The sequence below is a fragment of the Apteryx rowi genome, unplaced genomic scaffold, assembly GCF_003343035.1.
Source record: "Apteryx rowi isolate R43461 unplaced genomic scaffold, aptRow1 scaffold_141, whole genome shotgun sequence".
Taxonomy (NCBI): Eukaryota; Metazoa; Chordata; class Aves; order Apterygiformes; family Apterygidae; genus Apteryx; species Apteryx rowi.
The window spans coordinates 364,901-383,443 of record NW_020447653.1 but is presented as its reverse complement, the minus strand read 5'-3'; the positions used below and the strand labels follow the sequence as shown (position 1 = coordinate 383,443).

At 56.9% G+C, this 18,543-nt stretch overlaps 2 protein-coding genes across 2 annotated transcripts; one reads left to right on the top strand and one right to left on the bottom strand.

The window, feature by feature from the left end:
* Positions 1-6: 6 nt before the first annotated feature.
* On the top strand, positions 7-8,785 carry RNF214 (ring finger protein 214). Its single transcript, XM_026057936.1, has 14 exons — positions 7-14; positions 91-150; positions 929-1,069; positions 1,839-1,978; positions 2,990-3,058; positions 3,885-3,981; positions 4,272-4,360; positions 4,838-4,928; positions 5,393-5,491; positions 5,829-6,205; positions 6,771-6,906; positions 7,176-7,283; positions 7,668-7,763; positions 8,513-8,785. The coding sequence occupies exons 3-14, from the start codon at positions 935-937 to the stop codon at positions 8,576-8,578; spliced, it is 1,503 nt and encodes a 500-aa protein (XP_025913721.1). The 5' UTR covers positions 7-14; positions 91-150; positions 929-934; the 3' UTR covers positions 8,579-8,785.
* Positions 8,786-9,081: 296 nt separating this feature from the next.
* BACE1 (beta-secretase 1) lies at positions 9,082-15,215 on the bottom strand. The gene is made up of 8 exons (XM_026057937.1): positions 14,881-15,215; positions 14,562-14,778; positions 14,199-14,336; positions 13,911-14,045; positions 13,444-13,545; positions 13,134-13,283; positions 12,811-12,982; positions 9,082-12,719 (listed from the first exon to the last, which is right to left on the bottom strand). The coding sequence occupies exons 1-8, from the start codon at positions 15,198-15,200 to the stop codon at positions 12,478-12,480; spliced, it is 1,476 nt and encodes a 491-aa protein (XP_025913722.1). The 5' UTR covers positions 15,201-15,215; the 3' UTR covers positions 9,082-12,477.
* Positions 15,216-18,543: the final 3,328 nt, after the last annotated feature.

The following is an 18,543-nucleotide window of genomic DNA, read 5'->3' as shown; positions in this document are numbered from 1 at the left end:
ACATCGCGGTGCAGGTGGGTGCCGCCGCCGTGGGCGCGGGCGGGCTGGCGGCGCTGCGCGGCCGCTCACGGCGCCCCTCTGCCCCCGCAGACCGACTTCAGGACCGCCGACGCGGACGTGAACACGGACCAGGACATCGAGAAGAGCCTGGTGGGTGCCGAGCGCCGCCGCCGCCCCGGCGATAAAAAGGCTCTTGCGGTGCTTTCGCGCCGGGCGAGAACGGCCTCGGTTCTGGGGCCCCTTGCACGGCACGGCGGGGGGGGGGGGGAGCGTTTGGCGGCTCCTGCGTGTGGCGGGCTCCTCCGTGCTCCCCTACTGGGTGTCCCCGTGCTTCTGCGGGCATGCGATGGGCGTCTTGGTCTCTCCCTGGCTGTGCCGCAAGTGAAACACCACTGGCTCGTTTCTTTCTAAAGCTCCTGTCTGGTTTAAAAAAACAGAAACATCCCCCCCACCGCCCCACACGGTGTGTTTTCCTTTTTTGGTCCACCAAGCTATCCTAAAGACTTCAGAGAGGAAAACAAGAAAACTTCCAAGTTCTGAATATATGTGCCATGGGAAAATTATAGCAAAATACTGTTAAATGAATTAGCTGGAGRCAGAGTTGTGCCTGGTGTTAGGTATCCTGATGCCTGCTCCCCTGCTCTTCCCACAAGATTTTTTTCTCGTTTTAGTACCAGCCTTGCAGTTCTTAAGCTCTGTTCTTTAGAAGAAGAAATGCAGTGTTAGCTGCAGCTTCAGGCRGTGGGTCTGTTAGTCTGATCTAGAGAGCCTGAGCTTTGAAAGCAGAGGTTAACTGTGATTATTGACAGTCTCAGCCTTAACATCCCCTGGGCCTTAACGCACAGTCGAGCTGTACTGCTTGCGTTTGTGCCCTCTTTGGTGTGAGGGAAGGGGAGGGTTCTCCTTGAGTTTCCGCTCTCCGCCACAGGACAAAATGATGTCTGAGAGGGCTTTGTTGAAAGAGCGTTACCAGGAGGTACTGGACAAACAGAGGCAAGTGGAGAATCAACTGCAGGTGCAGCTCAAGCAGCTCCAGCAGCGAAGGGAAGAAGAAATGAAGAACCACCAGGTATTTGGTGAAAATCCTTTTTTATTTAAGCTGCCTGTTAGCACTTACAGCTACACCATTAGGTGGGCTGATTCAGCCTCGTGCTGAGGGCTGCAGTGGGGTGCAAGCTGGCAGCCGGAAGTGGCAGTGGCATGCAGCATTGCAGTTTTCCCCGTGTACATATTCTTCTACAGCAGTAAGGATTGGCCCCTGCCCAAATCTGGCTGCTGAACAGTTCAGAATTGACTCCTAACACAGCACCTTGCATGCAAGTCACTTCCTGCTGGTGATCTTGCAACATCTGTTCAGTAAGCACACAATCTTTCACATGAAAACTAGTGAAGAAGCTGGAAGTGAGGAGAATTAACTCCCTATGATGAGCAGCTGGAAGTGAGGAAGATTAACTCCATGTGATTACGCAGGTCTCCTGGCCATTGGCTCAGGGACCACTAGGTTAAATAAGTGATTTGCAGCTCTCTCTATGGTAGCTCATGTTGGGACAAAAGGAGCCATCAGGGACCCATCACTTTGATCTAAAGCGAGGCGTGGAAATCATTGCCCCTTAAAATGTTTCTAAGGAGACGGGAGATTCGTAGGCTTTCTGTCTCCTGGCTTTCCTCATAGTAACCCCTATGTATCTTATCTGGGGCTTGATCTACTAAAAAGAAAGATTTCCATGATGCATGTAATCTCTCTTCAACTTAACTAAAACAGTAACTTGATTTAAAAACAAAGAAAACTATTACTTGGGGATTTTGCTCTTTATTTGCTTGAGGCTTGTTTCCTCTAGGAGATTCTGAAAGCCATTCAGGATGTGACCATCAAGCGAGAAGAGACAAAGAAGAAGATGGAGAAAGAAAAGAAAGAATTCTTGCAGAAGGAGCAAGATCTGAAGGCAGAAATTGAGAAACTCTGTGAGAAAGGCAGAAGGTATTAGTATGGAGAAGCAAGTATTTGTTAGAAAAAAACATATAGTTGAACCCTGATGTATGTCTGATTCGAGGAAGATCACTGAACTTCTGGAAGCAGCAAGTGTTTTGGTGAGCAGTTGAGGGAGAGACCTGTTCGGTTTTGAACAGATCTACTACAGACTGAGCAGCTTCTCTGTACAGAAGATATTAAAATGAAATTTGGGGGCAAAAGGTTGTTGTTTTGCCCGCTAACTGTATGCATGGACAGAATTGGCATTGATGATAATGCAGCTCAGCTCTGAACGTGTTGCCGTCTTTCAGAATCCAGTGCCTTTCAGCAGGAGGCAGTACTGTTCTCTTGGAGTGCTAGAAGTGTGGTCTTGTCGGACTTAGCAAGTCATCCTACCCAAAACTTTCCATTTAGGTAGGCTGCTCAAACCTGCTGTGCACCTGATGGTATTTGAAAGGCTCCCTGGTGCAGTCATGCTTTGCTGTAAGATAGGCAGCATATTCTGTGCAAGGAATCTCACTACATGAAGAGGGACTCTAAAGCAATCAAGCTTTGACTTGTTTGTGAAGAACTTGAGCTTCCTTTGGATGGTGAATTTGCACTTTTACATAGCTGTTCTGTCTTGTCCTGGAGGTCTGATTTTTTGAGGGCTCAGTCATAGCGTTTTTGGATAAAGCTACTTCAGTAATGGTTCCAAGAACTCAGCCTCTTTTTCCCCTGTGAATGAACTGTTGCAAAGAATGTGTCGTCAGGGAGGCACAGCTCTGCAGAGGATTCTGGTTGTATGCTGCAGTCTTTGTGCAGTATCATGATACAGCAGATTTCTGCCTTCTTCTCACGGATGATGGTAGTGATTGCTTTCAAACATTTATTGAATGGCTCAGTTTTCAGAGTATGTAGCTACACTGGGCACACAGCTGTGCAAATACCTTGTTTAAACTTGAGCCAATACAGCATTAGAGGCTGTGCAGTGACACCTTTGCAATAGATGACTCCATCTGTCCTTTTTTTCTTGTGCAGGTTGCTGAAAGAACAAGAGGAGAAGGAAAACAAGATTGCTTCTCTGATTGCGGAGCAGTCTGATGAGAAGTAAGGCGCTCTATATTACCAGACTAATGCTGTTGAATAACCTTTTCCTTCCGGTCTTTTCCCTCCGACTGCAGGAAGCAAAAGATGTGGTAGATGAAAAATGAGATTTGCCTCACCCTAGAATATTTTGCTCTAGAGTAAATCTGGTGCTGCTGATGGGGGTAGGCTAGAGAGGTCAGTCGAACAGTGCTGTCCAGCGAGGCGCTCTAAAGGTTTTATCTCCTTTTCCAGCAGGTGGGTGTCCACGGTCTCTGGATTAAATCCTCTTTGATCCTGGTCACAAGCAGGCTCCTGGATACTTGTGACATGGAGATAAAGATCCCCCAAGATTAGAATTTATGCTCAGTGGATTGGCACAGCTTGCAACTGCTGCCTCTGATTGAATTTCGACTTTCCAGGATTAGGGTAGAGCTATTTCTCTTGGTGATGTTCCCTACAGCTTCCTGACTATTCTAAACTCTGGGCACATCTCTGCAGCGCTTAGATACGTGAGAAGTTCCAGATCAAAGTGTAGATCCTCATGTAACACAGGTGGAGTTGGGACAGATTTTTGGTGAGGGGACCTCCCTTCTCCTCATACCACTCTAGCCATACATGCATGTTTGCACGCTGGTTGTTCGCGTGCTCTGGAACAGCTCACTCCTGGGACTGGGACTCATGCAGCCCTGATGAACATGACTGGTGTCATAGCCTGGAAGCTGTCGGTATTCCACGCTTCTGCACAATCAAGGGCTATAAGGATCGATGTTTTTGTGAGAGTTTTGGCAGCTCTGCTGTTCCAAGTCATTCCAGTGCGTAAATGGACCTGTTCTGTTTCTGCCTCCAGGCAGTTATGGGAGATGGAGCTAGATAAGCTGAAGAACCAGCACAATGAAATCAACAGGAACATTCTTGAGGAGACAGAGCGGGCCTGGAAAGCAGAGGTTGGTAGATGGCTTCTTACCTGCAGAGTAGCTGAAAGCCTTTTAGGGGTTCCAGGTCACTGAGGAATGATGCTCAGGACCTGAAACTAGGGGCAGCTGACGATGAGGCCAAGTCCTCCTCTTCACCGGGTGAGAGGAGGTGTAAACAAATATCAGCGCAGTAAACATTAATCCAAACTGGTGCCCCAGTGCAGTTAGCATGGTGCTTAGTGAAGAGGTTACAGTCACAGTCTGGCAGCACGAAACAGGAATACAGAAACTACTCTTCATGTGGGGCCTGTCTCTGCTAGATCCTGTCCCTGGAGAGCCGAAAGGAGCTGCTGGTGTTGAAACTAGAGGAAGCAGAAAAAGAAGCAGAGCTGCACCTCACCTACCTCAAGTAAGTTCCTGTAGTCTCAGAAATGGCAGGGTGACTCAAGTATTGCTATGTGCCTGTTTGCTGTTCCTCTGCCTGTATTGGACATTTGCCTGAAATAGGTTGAGGTTTCTTGTGGGTTTCTTTATTAAACTACTGTGATTCTGCAATGTCGCGGAACAAGGGCACATGGGGTTGTGCTTATTCCCTGCTGTCTTTCCTCTGCTGAACATCTGCCATGTTCTCGACCTGGTGGCACTGTGCTGACTGCAGTATCTGTGCCTGTCCGCCAGATCAGTCTCTGCACTCTGGTAGCACCACGTGCCCTCCTCTTGCAGAGGTCCTTGCCYAGGTTTGAGCCCCTCTTCCTGCCTGGCCAGAGGAGGGGAGCCCTGGTGGGGAAAGACAGGAGGGTCTTGGGAGTTAGTTGTTCCYGGCTGCTCTCACTTTGCTACCAACAAGAGCACAGCTGCAAGAAGGAAAGTTGAATTGTGCTCGCAGGTCTGCGCCACCCACGCTGGAGACCATGAGGCCCAAACAGGAGTGGGAGATGAGGCTGAACAGGATACGAATGACCAAGGAAAGTGTCCGAGTAAGTCCCTGGCAGACAGTTCCCAACATAACAGTGAGCAGTTTGTGTTAATGCTACTTTGCATGCTTAGTTTCAACCCTCTTGAGGAGAGGACCAAGCCACAGGAAAAGGGTTTGTGCCCAAAAGCATGGCACAGTCAGTCTGCCCTTGTGGGCAGCTGCAGAGATCTTCTACACACCTCCTTGGGCTGATGCGTGTGGATAAACAACGTGGATACTAAAGCGGTGTGGTGGGTTAGTGGCAGAGGCAGGTATTCCTCCCTCTGAGTCTCCCCCCCCCCCCMCTTTTAGTCTTGTGGAGCCAAATTGTGTCTGCTTTAGGGCCTGCAGCCGTTCCATGACTGAGAACGCTTTGCCCAGGCAGCAGTGGCAGAGGAATTCACCTGTTCTAGGCATGCAGCATCCAGAACTTACTCAGGCAGCAGCTTTGATAACTCTGCCTCTCTTTCCTTTCCTCTCTGTTAGGATCAGTTCAATGACCACATTCAGATGGTGAGAAATGGAACAAAGCTGAGCAGCCTTCCGCAGATCCCGACCCCAACCCTGCCACCCCCACCCTCAGAAGTGAGTGCCTCTCCAGCCTGGCAAATACAAGCTTTGGTTGCTCTGAGGTCAGTGCTGGCAGGAGCCTGCCTGCCAGCCCCTAACTGGCGCTGCCTGTGCTACGTGCTTTGAAGGAGGCTGTGCAGGATTAAGTTTTCTGGAGCTTGTGCTTGTCCTCTGAGGCAGCTGTCTCTGGGGAGAAGGGTCTGCACCGCCCTCCTTTGCCACGAGGGGTATAACTGCCAGTGCCTGTGGCTCAGCCCGCCTCCTGCCTGGCTGGGCTGGAAGGTGCTAAGCTCTGCTTTCAGATGGGCTTATTCTAACCAGCCTTTCCTTTCTCCCTGTTTTTCTTTCTCAGACAGATTTCATGTTGACGGCATTCCAGCCCAACCCCTCCCTTGCTCCCAGGCTCCCRTTCCCCATCGGACCAGTTCCCGTTCCCATGGTCATGCCAAGTGCTGATCCCCGGGCACTCTCCTTTCCGCTCCTGAACCCTGCCATCTCCAGACCTAACCAGCCTTCCCCGCCACTGCCTGCTTCCCAAGGAAGAAACAGCCCTGTAGTGGCATCACTTATTGGCACGCACAGTCCTCACATGACTCCTGCTGCCTCCATCCCTCCTCCACCAGGTTTGGGAGGAGTTAAGGTCACTCCAGAGTTTCACATGCCACAGCCAGCTGATAAGCTGGAAAAGCTGCTGGAGAAATTGTTGACTCGATTTCCGCAGTGCACCAAGTAAGTGTCTTGCACTGTCTTTCCCGGGAAACGAAAGCTTGCATGTGGGATATGAGCTGAGATAAAGGGAAGCGGAGCTTGTCTGGGAGCATGAGGAGTCTGTAGGAAAGGGAGGGAAGCCAAATCTGAGGGCTCTCTCTCAGCTCTCCCATAGCACTGGGAACAAGGAAGGTCTGGAGCTTTATTTAAAGAGTGGCCGCGATACTGGAGCACAGCGTAGAGTGCTCTAYGTGCAGCCCTACCTCTGGCAAGTCCATCAGCCTGCGTGGCAGGTGGGCACTGTCTCTCGCTCCAGCTGGGTTTGCCTACTCTTCCCCCAGCATTTTGGAGACAGAAGCTCAGTGTRTAATTCGTCTCATTTAGGGTATCGACTGCTCTCTGTAGACAGTTGAGAGCACATGGTCCTTTGCTGTGATACCTCAGGCTTCCCCTGAGACCTGAACGGGGATGGCTGACTGGTCTGGAGCAGTATCGCAGATCCTCTGGCAGATGCGGCCCTGCTTGTGGGGGCCAGTTCGGCTTGCTAGCGGTGGGTGGGAGCTCTTAGCAGGCTGCTGTTCTGCAGGGCCCAGCTCACCAACATACTGCAGCAGATCAAGACTGCTCGGAGGACCATGGCGGGGCTGACCATGGAGGAGCTGAACCAGCTGGTGGCGGCGAAGCTGGCGGAGCAGCACGAGCGGGCAGCGGTCGGGGCTCAGGTGGGAGAGCTGTGGGGGATAGTGGGGGCTGCCAGGCTCCTTGCTGGGGGAGGCAGCCTGGCAGCAGCGAGGAGCAGTGCCTGTGGCTCAGTTGCCTGCAGACTGTGCTGCGCAGGGCCCGCTGCTGGAAACGTGCTGAGCTCAGGCTTGGTCTGTGTGCAGCAGGCTTGTCCCTGGGGTTCCCCTTTCTGTTGACTGTGGAGCAACGCTAGGGTAACTCAGCTCTCTTCCTGGACTTCCCTGATATGCCTCTGTTTGCCTTGCTACAGCCACTCGGTCGGATCCGGGCGCCCATGTTTTCTGCTCCTCTGCCTCAGATCAGCACGCCCATGTTCCTGCCCCCGGCCCAGGTGGCTTACCCCGGAACAGCGTCGCACGTAAGACTTCTTGGCTTCRCTAGAGTGCCTCAGCATCCCCAGGGAAAGCCAGCTGGGGAGGGAGCCCTTCTGGGGGGGGAACGAAAGGAAGAGACGGTGAAGTTGAGCCCTCTCCTTGCATAGCTGCTCAGGCTGGTGAGGCAGGAGGGAAGGGTTCGGAGCATGGCTCCTTTGTGCCCTGCCCCAGGGGAGAAAGGAGCAGCTGTGAGAGAGGTGGCAGAGGTTCTAGCACAGGATGGCTGTGTGCAGAGGGAGGAATCGGGCAAACCATGGCCCCTGGCTGCGGCTGGTGGGACAAGTCGCTGGAACGTGGATATATGATCTGAACTGGGGCGTCTGACTTCYGTGACTGTCTGCTTTGTGTTCCCTCTCTGCTTGTCCCAGACCCCGGCCGCCTGTAAGCTGTGTCTAATGTGCCAGAAGCTTGTGCAGCCCGGTGACCTTCACCCCATGGCCTGCTCGCACGTGCTGCACAAGGAGGTGAGTGTGCTGCCCCACTTGGCGCTTCTCTTGCCTTCTCTCAATGTTCCTTGTAATGGTTCCTAGTGCCAGTCCCTTCCCAGGTCCCTGAGCATGCATAGCAAGTCCCCAGGAGTCCGTGCTGTAAACAGATCCCGCCAGGAGGAGGGTGTAATCGGTAACTAACCTCTTTGTGCCCTGTCACCCTCTCTTTCCGCACTCCTAGCTGGACCACCCCGAGTGGCTGTTTGGTAGTGGCTTCTAAATACAGTGTCTTATATTCTCGCCTTAGAGCCTGTGCTCCTTGTTTGGAGGGTTAGATCCTGGCCTTTTCCCTTCCTGGAGTAGGATGCTGTGGGAAGRTCTAGAATACGGGGTGACAGAGAGCTGCCTGTCACCCAGTTGTCTGGGTATCGTGGCTCTGTGCATGTGAACTCTCGGGAAGAGGAGAGACTCTCTYCTCTCATGGCACTGGCTGCGGTTCATCCATGTAGGCAAATCCCTCCTCCTAATGGTTGCTTTATGGCCCCAAGTGACTACTGAGGAAGCCRAAAGCCATGAGCTCAGGAGAGCCTGATGCTGCTGCTAGATTGAAAAGGGCTCCCTCATCACTGTGACCCTTTGACGGAGGGTGTTTCTAGGGAGCAAAATAAACCATCCCTTAAACTGAGTGCCCCTTGCCAGCACTGCTCTGGAAAAGTAATGCCACGCTGTGTTCACAGCGCCTTTGAGTTGTGCCAGTGGCTCTTGACTAATTCTCTCTCTTCTAGTGCATCAAATTCTGGGCACAAACCAACACAAATGACACTTGCCCCTTTTGCCCAAGTCTCAAATGACGGCTACTCGAACAAAGCGTCCCCACTGGAGGAGTTGCTGTGAATAGACAGGATCAATTCTAAGATTTCTACAGTTCTATATTTATACGACCATGTATACACATGTACATTTTTATTATATAGGTAATGTGTGTATAGAAAGTCTGTATACATACAAATTCATAAATAAAGTGTGTATATTATGCAGTGATTTGCTGCTGCCCCTCATTTCTTGGTTGTTCATAGCCTTACTGGCTTCCTTGCTAACATGTGTTAGCAAACTGCTTGCTGGGCCTTCAGCAGTTGCTGTAGCTACCTCTGTCCACTTATCTGCTTGGCTTGCAGCATGTCCTTCCCTGGGGGAGCATTCGCAGCAGCTCCGCGCTTTGCACAAAGCATTCCCCTTGGTGGGATGTCCCCCCGCCCCGTGCCCCAGCAAACCCATCCTCTGCCACATCCATCTGGTGCTACTTGTGCTCAGTGGGTAGTACCCCTCCTAGCAATGAACAGGTTCCAGACAAAGAGGAATTTTTGTGTTTTTTAATATAATAATAATTTACCGTGTTAACATTCATTGTTCTTACATAGACATTAGGTTACAGAGTACTGGAGTCTACAGCAGCAGCTGGGGGTAACTGTCCCCATCCCTTCTCCCACTGGGCAAAGTTCTGCTCACGCGTTCACCCAGTGCTTCCTGTTGTAACTCTGGGCCCTGGGGAGGGAGCGCTTGGGAGTGAACACATTTTGGCTGCACTGCAGCTCAGGATAACCAACCTTTTGCAATTCCAATTTTCCCCTCTCCTGTACTTTCTCCTAAAACACAGGCTGATGCACCAGCCTCTTCTCCATGGATTTCGGTGGGATTAAGAGGTGCTCAGCACCACTTAAAATCTTGCGCTTAATCTGGAGGTCTTTTTCTCCTTTTGCAGTCTGTGGCACAAACTCAGCACTGCTAGAAGCACCTATGCCTTGGGATTGGTTAGTGCGAGTGCTGCCCGTGCACAGCACGGCTGAACTCAGCCATGATCAGTCTGAATCTTTCTGTGTGCGCGCACGTGCCTCTTGGGCGTGTTTTAAGGCAGTGGTCCACAGCGTGGTCTCTGGGATCCTGGGGAGGGCCCTGGGCAGGCACGAGGGAGTGGCGGTCTGTGCSCGCTCTACAATTGCGTAACTTTGCCCCCTTGCGCTGGCGTCAGGTTGCTAACGATCGCAGTCGTGGAGCAAGGCGGGGGAAGGGGATGCTGTACAAACACGGGAGCAGTGAAGTGGAACAATGCAGGGACACGTGTAATGGGCTGCTGTGGGCACAACGCTCTGGCTGGCTTGGCCTGCCTACGCTCCCGACACAGTGTGGGTCCCTGCCTCCCTCTCTGGCTCTCTTGTTGCTTTCTTAAAGAAATATTTAACTAAAGGACTTGGTTAACAGCCTTACGCTTGGTTACGAATGCAGACCTTTAACTCTCCAGCCCCTAGCACTGTCCCCTCCTGAACTGACYGCTCAGCTCTTGGGCACACATCCACTGGCCAGCTGCCACCTCTGCCCAGGCCCCGCAGGTAGCTCTGTCCCTCACTCGCAGAGGAACGTTGCCTTTTTAACTAGTAAATCTCAGTATTTAGAACAAAACCTGACTGCACTTCCATGTCCAAGTCCTAGGTGGAAAAGTAGGGAAATAGAGCATTACCAACTGCCTCCAGGCTCACGAGAGGCTGCTCCAGGGAAGGGAGAAAACAACTGTCAGTGCCACTCTTTCGCTGGGACTGGGGCAGTGCGAGGAGGCCTGCGGAGCTGTGGCTGGGGAAAGGAGGGGAGGGCTGTTCCTGTGTACTGGAAAATCCTCCCTTCGCTGTATGAACGAGATGGGGGCACAGCTGCCTTCCCTGCTCAACGTCCTTTTGGCTTGTGAACTACTGCTCTGGGTGATCCGACCATGCCCTCTTCCTGCATGCCTCCATCCTTGTCACCAAACCAATTACAAGACACATCCACTGAAACAAACTCCAGATCACCTATGATCTATAAAGTGCTTCCATCTGAGCATGCTGCTGCTGAGCTAGCTAGTCCGGCGCCTGGGTCGTGGCCAAGGCACTAGGACTGAGCAGAGGGCTTTAAAAAAAACCAAACACAAACCAGAACCAAACCCTCACCAAAACCCTTTCACATTGGGTTTGGGACAGTGGCTTTCAGGGCTAGAATTAAAAATACAGATATATGTATGTATTGTACAGGTGAGAAGCATCCATTGTTTGTACACCTGTGTGCAGTACGGGGCCTGCTATATACACGCTCTGATTCTGCACAGCTGCACTACCAGTGACTCATATTGTAAAAAAAAAGAAAATAAATACAACCATGTGTTTAAAAAATAATAAATGCTGCAGTCCCCACAGCCACCTCCTGCCGCARCCTGTTCCCCCCAAGCTGCGAAGGGAGTCTCATGCGTCTTGGGAGTAGGAGCCAGTGCCCGGCTGTATCCGCAGCCAGGCGCCGGGACACGGGGAGTTGAGGAGTCGCAGAGCAAGCCGAGCGGAGCCGTTGCGCCCCGCGCCGTGGGACTCGCTCCGGCTGGTGAGGCAAGGCAGCAGCTGCGGGCGGGGGCCAGCAGAGCCCGGCGCTGGCTCCCCTATGGCTTTCGAACAGGCGAGCGGGCTGCAGCACAGTCGGCTCTGGGCGTCAGCAGTTCGCTCTCGCCTGGCACTCAGTTTCTGCTTGTACCAGGCTGTGCTCTGCTCGCGGGGGAAATCTCCTTGCTAAATTCCCCACGTGGGCCTGAGGGACCAGGAAACGCAGGGGAAAGACCCCGTGTCCCAGAGCGGGGAGGCTGTTTTCCTCAGGGCTGGAGGGCAGCAGCCACGGGCTCTCCACGGCAAACACCGCTTGGTGCTAGGATGGAGGCGAGGCAGTTCCCTGTCCCCGAGGGGACATGGCGGGCAGGAGCAGAGTCGGGGGAGGATGTTATGGAGAGCAGAAGGCAGGGGAGGAGGAGGGTGGAAGCGGAGGCGCGTTCCTTCTGCTAAGGAAGCCCTTGCCTCTGGCTTCTCGTGTCCCYGGGCAGCTCCAGCTTTGCACTGCGTGGGTATCTCCCAAAAGCCAAGGCTGGGGACAAGAGGCCCTGGAGATGTGCTCTAGAGGCCAGTTCACGCAGCGTCCTGGAGAGGGGAGCTGCACGGGGGYGGCCTCGGCCACAGCACACATGCACACGTGCACAGATCACTTACACGGATGGCCTGGCCCGCAGCCTCCCTGCGGGGGAGGCAGAGAAGGGCAGATACACAGGGATGCAGGGGGGAAAGGGGATGGATGTGGGATGGCTTATCAGTTTGACTCTGTCAAGCTTGGCAGGGCTGCGCAGGACTGCAAGGGAACAGCAGCAGCCGCTGCACCCAGGGCCGCAGGCAGGATGGCATTGCCGAGCTGCCGCCCCCAAACTGCCAGGCTGTTTCTGTGGGTCCCAGACAAAAGCAGCCGAGGCCCCGGGCTCCCGCTGCTGGCCCAGCCTGGGCTGCTGCCCCACAGACTGCAAGCCAGCGCTGCAGCTGCTCGCGGCGGGCTGGGGGGCAGCAAGGGCTGGTGTCCGGAACGAGGGCAGAGCCCTGGAGCACACAGAGGGGATCCCAGCCTGCTGCTCAGATCAGATCTGTCTGCTCTCCGGTGCTGGTGGTTCCCCCTGTCCTGGTGCCCGAATGCTGCCCTAGACGATGGGGACGTGAGGGCCCAGCCTCAGGGCTGGCATTCTGCTCCTGGCAGTGGGTCACTCCTGTCCTGCTACCCCCAAGGGCACCGAGTCCCCCAGGGCCAGGAGGGCTCCGCACGCCGCTGCCCTGCCTCCACGCTCCAGCCCCCGGAGAAGGGACCCACCTCTCCCTTGCCCCTGCCCCGCTGCCTCACCTGCAGGCCCCGGGGCTGCCCCCGCGCTCAGGTGTCACTTCAGCAAGGATATGTCATCGGCAAAGTCGTCGTGGTCCCGCCGCAGGCAGTGGAAGCAGCGCCACTGAAACACCATGAGGCAGAGCGGCAGCATGAAGAGGGCGCAGATGGCCGCCATGACGTAGGCGATGGTCATCAGGGTGGACTCGTCCGTCTGCGGGATGTTGTAGCCGCAGTCCTCCATATTGGAGTGCAGGTAAGGCCCCTCCACTGCAGCCGTCCGAAACTCGTCGTGCACTGCGGGCGGGATGAGGCAGAGGTCGGCTCACTGCGATACCCCCCGAGCGTCCACACGCCCTCTGCCCCTGCCTCCCTCGCCATCCCTTACCATGACAGGCACTGACAGCAAAGCCAATGCGCTTGTGGGCACGGTCGAAGACCACGTAGAAGCCCTCCATGATAACGGCGCCCATGACGGTGCCCGTGGAGGACTGAGAGATGGCGAACTTGTAGCAGTCGTCCTGAGAGGTGGCCACGTCCTCCACCGGGCGCAGGTATTGCTGCAAGGACAGAAGGTGCCGTCAGCAGGAAAGGAGCGCAGGGAAGAGCTCCTGTGGGCAGCTGTGTCCAGCATAGTCCTGCCTGTGCCACCCAGCTCCAGCCCGCTGCCCAGCTCAGCACCGGGCAGGGTCTGGCCCCACCAACGCTGACCTGGGGTAGGATGGTGATCCGGAAGGACTGGTTGGTGGCCTCCCCCATCAAGTAGAGGGACAGGACGGGGAAGATGTGCCAGGGGGTGGTGCCAACCTGCCAGCAAACCAGCTGCTCCCCCAGCCAGAAGCCATCCGGGAACTTCTCCGTCTGCCAGAGGGAAAGGAGAAGTGAGCGGGGCCATGCCAGGCAGGGAGCAGAGATGCTCAGGCTGGGGACAGGCGGGCACTCTGCTCCCAGCCGTGCGCTGGCACTGGGAACATGTCTGCAGAGAGGGGAGGACTAGGCTAGTTTTGAGGGCCCCACTGACCGAAGAAGCTGTTTTGATGGATTTCACTGCAGCCTCGAAGACTTTCTTTGGCAGCCTGAGGTTGGTGGTCCCGCTATCCACGATGCTCTTGTCGTAGTTGTACTGGGGGCAGGAAGAGGAAGAGTGACCCAGGTGTAAGACGCGAGCCCAGCTCCCCTCTTCCCTCCAGCGCCTGACTGCTCRGGCCACCCCTGCACAGCTAGCGGGGCCGGGCTCCAGCTTTGCTTGCCATGGTGACAGGCACAGCACCTCGGCTCCGGTTCCAGCTCCACCCTTGGACAAACTGCCTGTGTCCCCGGCCTCCACCAGCCCCTCAGCCACAAGGCTCCAAATCCAGAGGCAACGGGCCTGGAGTGCTCAGCGTGCTGGGCCGTTTCAGCAAGGGATGAAGGACAGACACCTCCAGCGGCAGGAACACTACCGTGCCTCGAAGGGCAGGCTCCCCTGGTGCCCCCGCCCCGCGTCACCTCTTTGCAGTCCATGTTCAGGTCCTGCCCGTTGACCTCGAGCTTGACGATGATGACTTCGTAGTACCACTCCTTGCGGATGGGTGTGTACCAGATGTCGCCCACGTACAGCGAGTGGTCGATGCCGCCAATGATCTGCAGCAGGGACAGACAGGTGTTGCCACCACATGGTGCCAACTCCAGCCAGGGCACGTCCCGTATGTCCAGACCTGCCCTCCAGGACACTCGCACCAGGGCTCCCGGGCCTCCCCAGCCTGCCACACCGGCTGCTGGCTCCAGGCTACTCACCATGCTGCCTCCCACCGACGCCAGGGCCTCAGTCTCATTGGGCGAGAAGCCTGCCCCGCACAGCTGGAGGGAGAAGATGTTGGGCACCCGGGTCTGCTTCACCAGGGAGTCAAAGAAGGGCTCCAGGCTGTCATCGGGCTGGTGGGAGGAGAAGAGCAGAGGCAGGACAGGGACATGTCAGTGCTACCCCTCCTCTATGCTGAGGAAAGGACACCCAGGCAAGCTCCCCGCAAGGTCACTAGCGCATCTACAAACGGGTATGGGCAAAGACCAAAGCGGGAACAACCCGAGGACGGAGGTACTCCAACAGAGCCCGTCTGAGAGGGCAGCAGGATCCCCAGCCACCTGTGAGCCAGGACTCACCCGGGCGATCTCGGCGTAGGCCAGCCCCAGGATCCCTTCCCAGTTGGAGCCGTTGATGAAGAATTTGTCTGACTCCGTGATGGCAGCGATGTTGGCTCTGACAGTGACGTTGGGGCCATGGGGGATGGTGACGAGGTCAGTGCCCAGCTCCCCCTCCCACTTGCCCTGGGTGTAGGGCACGTACACCCCCTTCCGCAGGTCCCGGTAGGTGCTGGACCTGGAACGGCATCGAAGAGCCAGACCAAGATGAGCGTGGGCGCAAGGACAGGCGGCTGCGCTGCGTGTGTCCCCCCAGCCCCTGTGCCCACAGCGTACTCACAGCTGCCGCTGGTAGTACCTCCGAAGGAAGGGGTGAGGCGCAGCCCCCACAGCAAAGTTACTGCTCCCTGTGTCCACCAGGATGTTCAGCTGGAGAAGGAGGAGAGAGGGGGAAGGCTCGTGACTCTGCAGTGGGACCCAGGCTGCACTGTCCACCCAGCCCTGGCTGGCTCTGCAGGCCAGGAGAAGCTTTCCCCATCCCCATGCCTGGTGCCGACTGTGCTGCGTGGACCCCGGCCCTCTCTGCTCCACGGCTCTGGGGCCTTGTCCCTGCAGCAAGCCCAGCTCTGCCCTCCCGACGGGGGCCAGGACATGCCCCATGCCCCCCACCCTGCACTCCACGCGGGGCTCTGCGCACAGGGACGGCACAGGGACGGGCCGCGGCAGGCTGCCCGGGCTGGCAGAGCTCAGGGATGCAGGAGGGCTGCAGCACCRCGACGGAGCCCTGAGCTGGGGGGGCCGCCAGGCCCGGGGATGGCTCAGAGCGGCGGAGAAGAAGAGGACACAGTGGCGGAGCAGCAGTCGGCAACGTCAGGGTGTTGCACAAGAAGCAAACACTGTCYGGCAGCGTGCAAACAGAGCCCGAGCTCTCCTGCCCTGCTCAGCGCCCCCAGACCTTGGCCCCCACGCGCCCAGCACCCACGCAGGCACCTGGCAGGGTGCTGCGGGGCTGCAGAGGGCACTGGCAAGGGGGGCCCAAGCTCCCCTTGCCAGAAAACCTCCTAATTTGCTTGCAAAGCTGGTCGGAGGCACTGATAATACACGAGCCGCCGTGGATTGCTGGGTCCGCTAATCGGCCATCCATATGCTGAGCTCTGCTCCTGATTCATCCCTGCCCGTGCCCCGGCTTACCAGCTCACAGGGCAGGGCTTGGCAAACGTCCCGCCAGCGGGGCCGGGAGCGGGCTCGCCCCCCCGAACCTGCCCCCAGCCGAGCCCTGCTGGCGGCCCCCCCGCCCTGCACGGAGATGGGTAAGCCGGGGGGACTGCTGGGGTCTGAGCAGGGCTCACGCGGGGCTCGCGCAGCCGTGGGGCTCCCAGCCGGCTTTGGGGAGCAGGGCTGCGGGCCGCGCTCTGGCCCCAGCGGCCTGGTTCCCCAGCGCTGCCCAGCAGCCTGGCAGGGCTTCGGCCCTTAATCTGCGGAGTCAGAGGGCAGAGGAAGGTGGCTAATGCGCTTGTGCTAATCGCAAAGGCACTCGGACACAGCTGGCAGAATTCTTTCAACGAATCGCTAACACCAGCTAGCTCCATGCAACACGTCCTCGGCACCCCTCGTCCCGGCCGTGCCGTGCCTCGGGCAATGCGGTGCCCTGCCAGCTCCCTGCAGCCACCCCAGCGCAGCGCAGGGGTTCCCCACGGCRCTCCCCCCGTGCCGTGCCGGGGCTCCTCGGACCCCCGGCAAGCTTTTTGCCCRGGGGAACATTTCAGGCACCGTCTGAGATCTGAGCCTCACGTTGGGCCCCGCAGCCCCTCGGGTGAGCGCTAAGAGCCGTCTGGGACGCCTCGGTGCTGCGCTCGGCACTCGAGCAGCCTCACCTCCCCTAGGCAACCTGCCACCTGCAGCCACTGCCGCTGCGCCCGCGCCATTCCCGGGACGATTCTGTTTGATCTTGTGTTAAAGGCCATCTGCTCCAGGCAACTCATTCTTGCTGCTCTCCAGAGCACTCAGTGAAAACAGCTTTCCCTGGAGAAACACCTGCTGAACCGAGGCCGCAGGGAGAGGCCGCAGGCAGCAGGGAGGGAGTTTTGCTCTGAGGACTTTCCCTTGCCTAGCCGAGAACAACAGTTACGTCAGGGAGCCAAGGAAACCCRCAGCTGCCCAGGACCTGAACGCAAGCTGCCCCAGCGAAGGGCAGAGCTCTGGCCAGCGCAGGGGCTGTCACACAGCCCCAAACCTGGCCGTCCCCCCACCAGGCTGGCGGGGCCCCAGCGCCGTGGTCTGGCACTGGCATTGGCACGTGCACGGCGTGAGATGTGCCCGTCAGGATGGCAGCGTCTTGCACTAGCGTAAGCGATGGCAGGAGGCAGYGGGGGGGCCTCGCAGGCTGCCTTCTGCTGGCTTGGGGTTTGCTGTCACGAGGAGAGGACTTGTCTCCTGGAGACTCAGCCGAGTCATCGATCCAGCCTGGGACACAACACTCGAGCCGGCGAGGCCTGGATGTGTGCAGCAGGGACATTTTCTGAAACCCTTCCGCAGCTCCCTCAGTGTGACAGCCCCTCCGGGCACCTTGGCAGAAGCACTGCCTCCCCGCGCACGCGAGCGCAGCGACCGGCAGCACGTGCCGTCGCGCTGGGTACCACTTTGGGGTCAGCCCGCAGGCTGCTCGCAGCGCCTGGCTCCGCCGGGCCTGGCGCGGGCTGAGCCGGATGGCAGCCCCAGGGTCGCGGGGGGACACGCAGTGCAGCTGTGGCACCAAGCCCTGACGCCCTGGCTCACGATGCTCAGCTCCCGCGCGTGTCTGGGTTTATTTGTGCATCACCCGGTGCCGGGGATCCAGGCATCGACGTGGAGTGACATTAGCATGCTAATAGACATGGGCRTAAGAGCAATTAATTACTGATAGTGACTCCACTGTGCAGCACAGCTCAAAACCATAATTAAAGCACAACAGAAAGGGAACAGAGAAACTTCCTTGCTACACTAGGAGGGTGAAATGAAGGCTAAGGAGGGAGTGGGGTCAGCCGGGGGGGCTGRGGCCAGGGCCACCGCTCAGCCCCCGGAGCAGGCGCTGCTGGGGCACAGGACAGTCTCTGCAGCGTTGGGGTGGGCTGTCCTCATGGACGCTGAGCCCAGCGAGGGCAGGAGGTGGGGGGTCTCCAGGCAGAGCATCAAGGTTTTCTCTGCCCCTTTCACACAGCGGGCTTGGCCTATTTTGTGTGAAAGGTCTCAGCCGGTCACAGGCATCTGTCCTGTCCGTGGGGTGCACAGGGACAGAGGGCGACAGCAAGGGCCGGATGCAGGGAGCCAAAAGCATGCACCTGGGGGCAGGCAGCAAAGCGGAGGGCAAAGGAGGGCCTGTGCCAGAGCGGCTGCTGGATGCAATCCACCCCAGCCTGAGCCTGAGCCAAAGCCCAAGACGGATACAGCCGGCGGGGCTGGAAGCGGCTGGTGGACCGAGGCTGACATTGGGTCAGCTGGGCCCAGGGGACCGGGCGCATGTTCAGCCCTCGGTAGCCACTCCGGGCCAACGCAGGGAGCGACTGGGACTGGCTGCGTTTGCGCCTTTGAGAAGGACAGGTTCCTCGCAGATAAACACCCACCACCCTCCCCGTTCTCCTGCATAGGCACAAACATGCTTTTTCACGTGAAGCTTTTAATTCCATTAAAATGCCTGGAGGGATTTTGTTCCAGCACACACACACACACGCATGCACGCACACACACACACACTCACACCCCACATTCGCACTTGGAAGGAGTCCAGGGCTGGAAGATGCTGCCCAAAAAGGTGACTGTTTCAGAGCGCCTGGAAACAGGTGGTTCTCACTGAAATTATTTGGCAGCTGCGACACATGGCAGATTCCAGGCAAAAGCTTCGGCGGGGCTGGATGATGAAACAACATTTAAAACTAGGCTTTAGAAATAATCTCCCCTCTCGCTTCCCAAGCGCGTCCTGCCAGGGCGGCAGACGACCCCGGGCGGGCAGGGAGCCGCCCGGGAGACC